This window comes from Macrobrachium nipponense, chromosome 29, assembly GCF_015104395.2.
Source record: "Macrobrachium nipponense isolate FS-2020 chromosome 29, ASM1510439v2, whole genome shotgun sequence".
NCBI lineage: Eukaryota > Metazoa > Arthropoda > Malacostraca > Decapoda > Palaemonidae > Macrobrachium > Macrobrachium nipponense.
Window position 1 is genome coordinate 74248877 of NC_061092.1, and position 1334 is coordinate 74250210.

Sequence of the window (1334 nt, forward strand, 5' to 3'; positions counted from 1 at the left end):
GGTCCTTTGAGATTATAGGACTGGCCGATCTTGTGGGTCAAGAACAAGAAAGGGTTCTTTGTCCAGTAAGAGCTTTACGTTATTATATGGAAAGGACAAGAAGTATTAGAGAACCTCAGGATCCCTGTGGTGTTCTGTGAAAGACCCTACCAGACCCATGACAAAAAATGCTATCGCCTTTTTCCTAAGGGAAATCATTAAGGAAGCACGATGTGGGCTTGAAGAAACCCCCACATTTTGATGCCCAGACCCAGTGAACACTCCCTCTAAGAAGATAGCTAAGTCAGTTGTGCAGTAAAGATAATGGAGAAGTTAAAGAGGACAAGGATGACATGTCGAGGGTGGGTGACGAGAGCTTCCAAGGTTCTGAGTGACCTCCTAGAGTCCTCCACCACAACCATTAGTCAATTTGAGTACGCCATCAAGGAATACGACCAAAGACTAGCTAAGTTGGATGAAGTCCAAGAAGCAATAGAAATTGATGTAGCTGAAGAAGACCTAGAACATCTTTTGGATGAAGCCCATGAGTTTAGAATAAAAAGTGTGCAGCCTAGGATACAAGCTGAAGACCAGATAAGGAAGTTAGCAGCAGCAGCGGGTCCTGGTTCTAAAGCTGGCAGTATAGTAAGTGGTCAGTCTTCATCTCAAGAATCAGGTGTCACCAACGTCAAGTTACCCAAGCTGGAACTGCCAAAGTTTAGTGGCGAAGTGACCCAATGCCAGTCCTTCTGGGATCAATATACTTCCCACATCGATGCAACAGACCTTCCAGTGATCAGTAAGTTTACCTATTTGCTGTCTTTGCTGGAGGGAGATGCCAAGAATTTAGTAAAGGGACTAGCCCATACCAGTGCTAATTACCCGGTTGCTTGCAATTTACTGAAGGAACGCTACTACAAGCCAGAAAGGATTATTTTTGCTCATGTCCAGGCATTGTTAAAGGGTCAGGTCAACATTAATGTCAGCGGACCAAAGGGTGTAGCACAGCTGTGGAAATTACGAGACGACATTCTAATACACATCTGCAGTTTGGAGGTGCTAGGCGTCACTGGAAAACAGTGTGAAGTGTTTCTTACACCTATCATCCTCTCTCGTTTGCCCAGTGAACTGCGGCTAGTGAACTGCGGCTAGAGTGGGCCAGGGATGGTGATGGACATGAGAGTGATTTAGATTGGTTATTGACATTCTTAGACAAGGAAATTTCAAGATTAGAAAGGTCTGAAGCCTTTAAGGGAAAGAGTAGTAGTGAGGAAAAGAAAATGATATTGTTATTTTACAATAAAGTTTTGTACATACTTACCTGGCAGACATATACTTAGCTAACGTCTCTGACG

The 1334-nt window shown here is 43.8% G+C and overlaps 1 protein-coding gene across 1 annotated transcript; it reads left to right on the plus strand.

Annotated features, from left to right (window-relative positions):
- Window positions 1–303: 303 nt before the first annotated feature.
- Window positions 304–1131, plus strand: LOC135206369 (uncharacterized). The gene has a single exon (XM_064237786.1). The coding sequence runs from the start codon at window positions 304–306 to the stop codon at window positions 1129–1131; it is 828 nt and encodes a 275-aa protein (XP_064093856.1).
- Window positions 1132–1334: the final 203 nt, after the last annotated feature.

Bases quoted from the DNA above. Each gene is read 5' to 3' on its own strand.
- LOC135206369 (XM_064237786.1), top strand. From the start codon at position 304: ATGGAGAAGTTAAAGAGGACAAGGATGACATGTCGAGGGTGGGTGACG.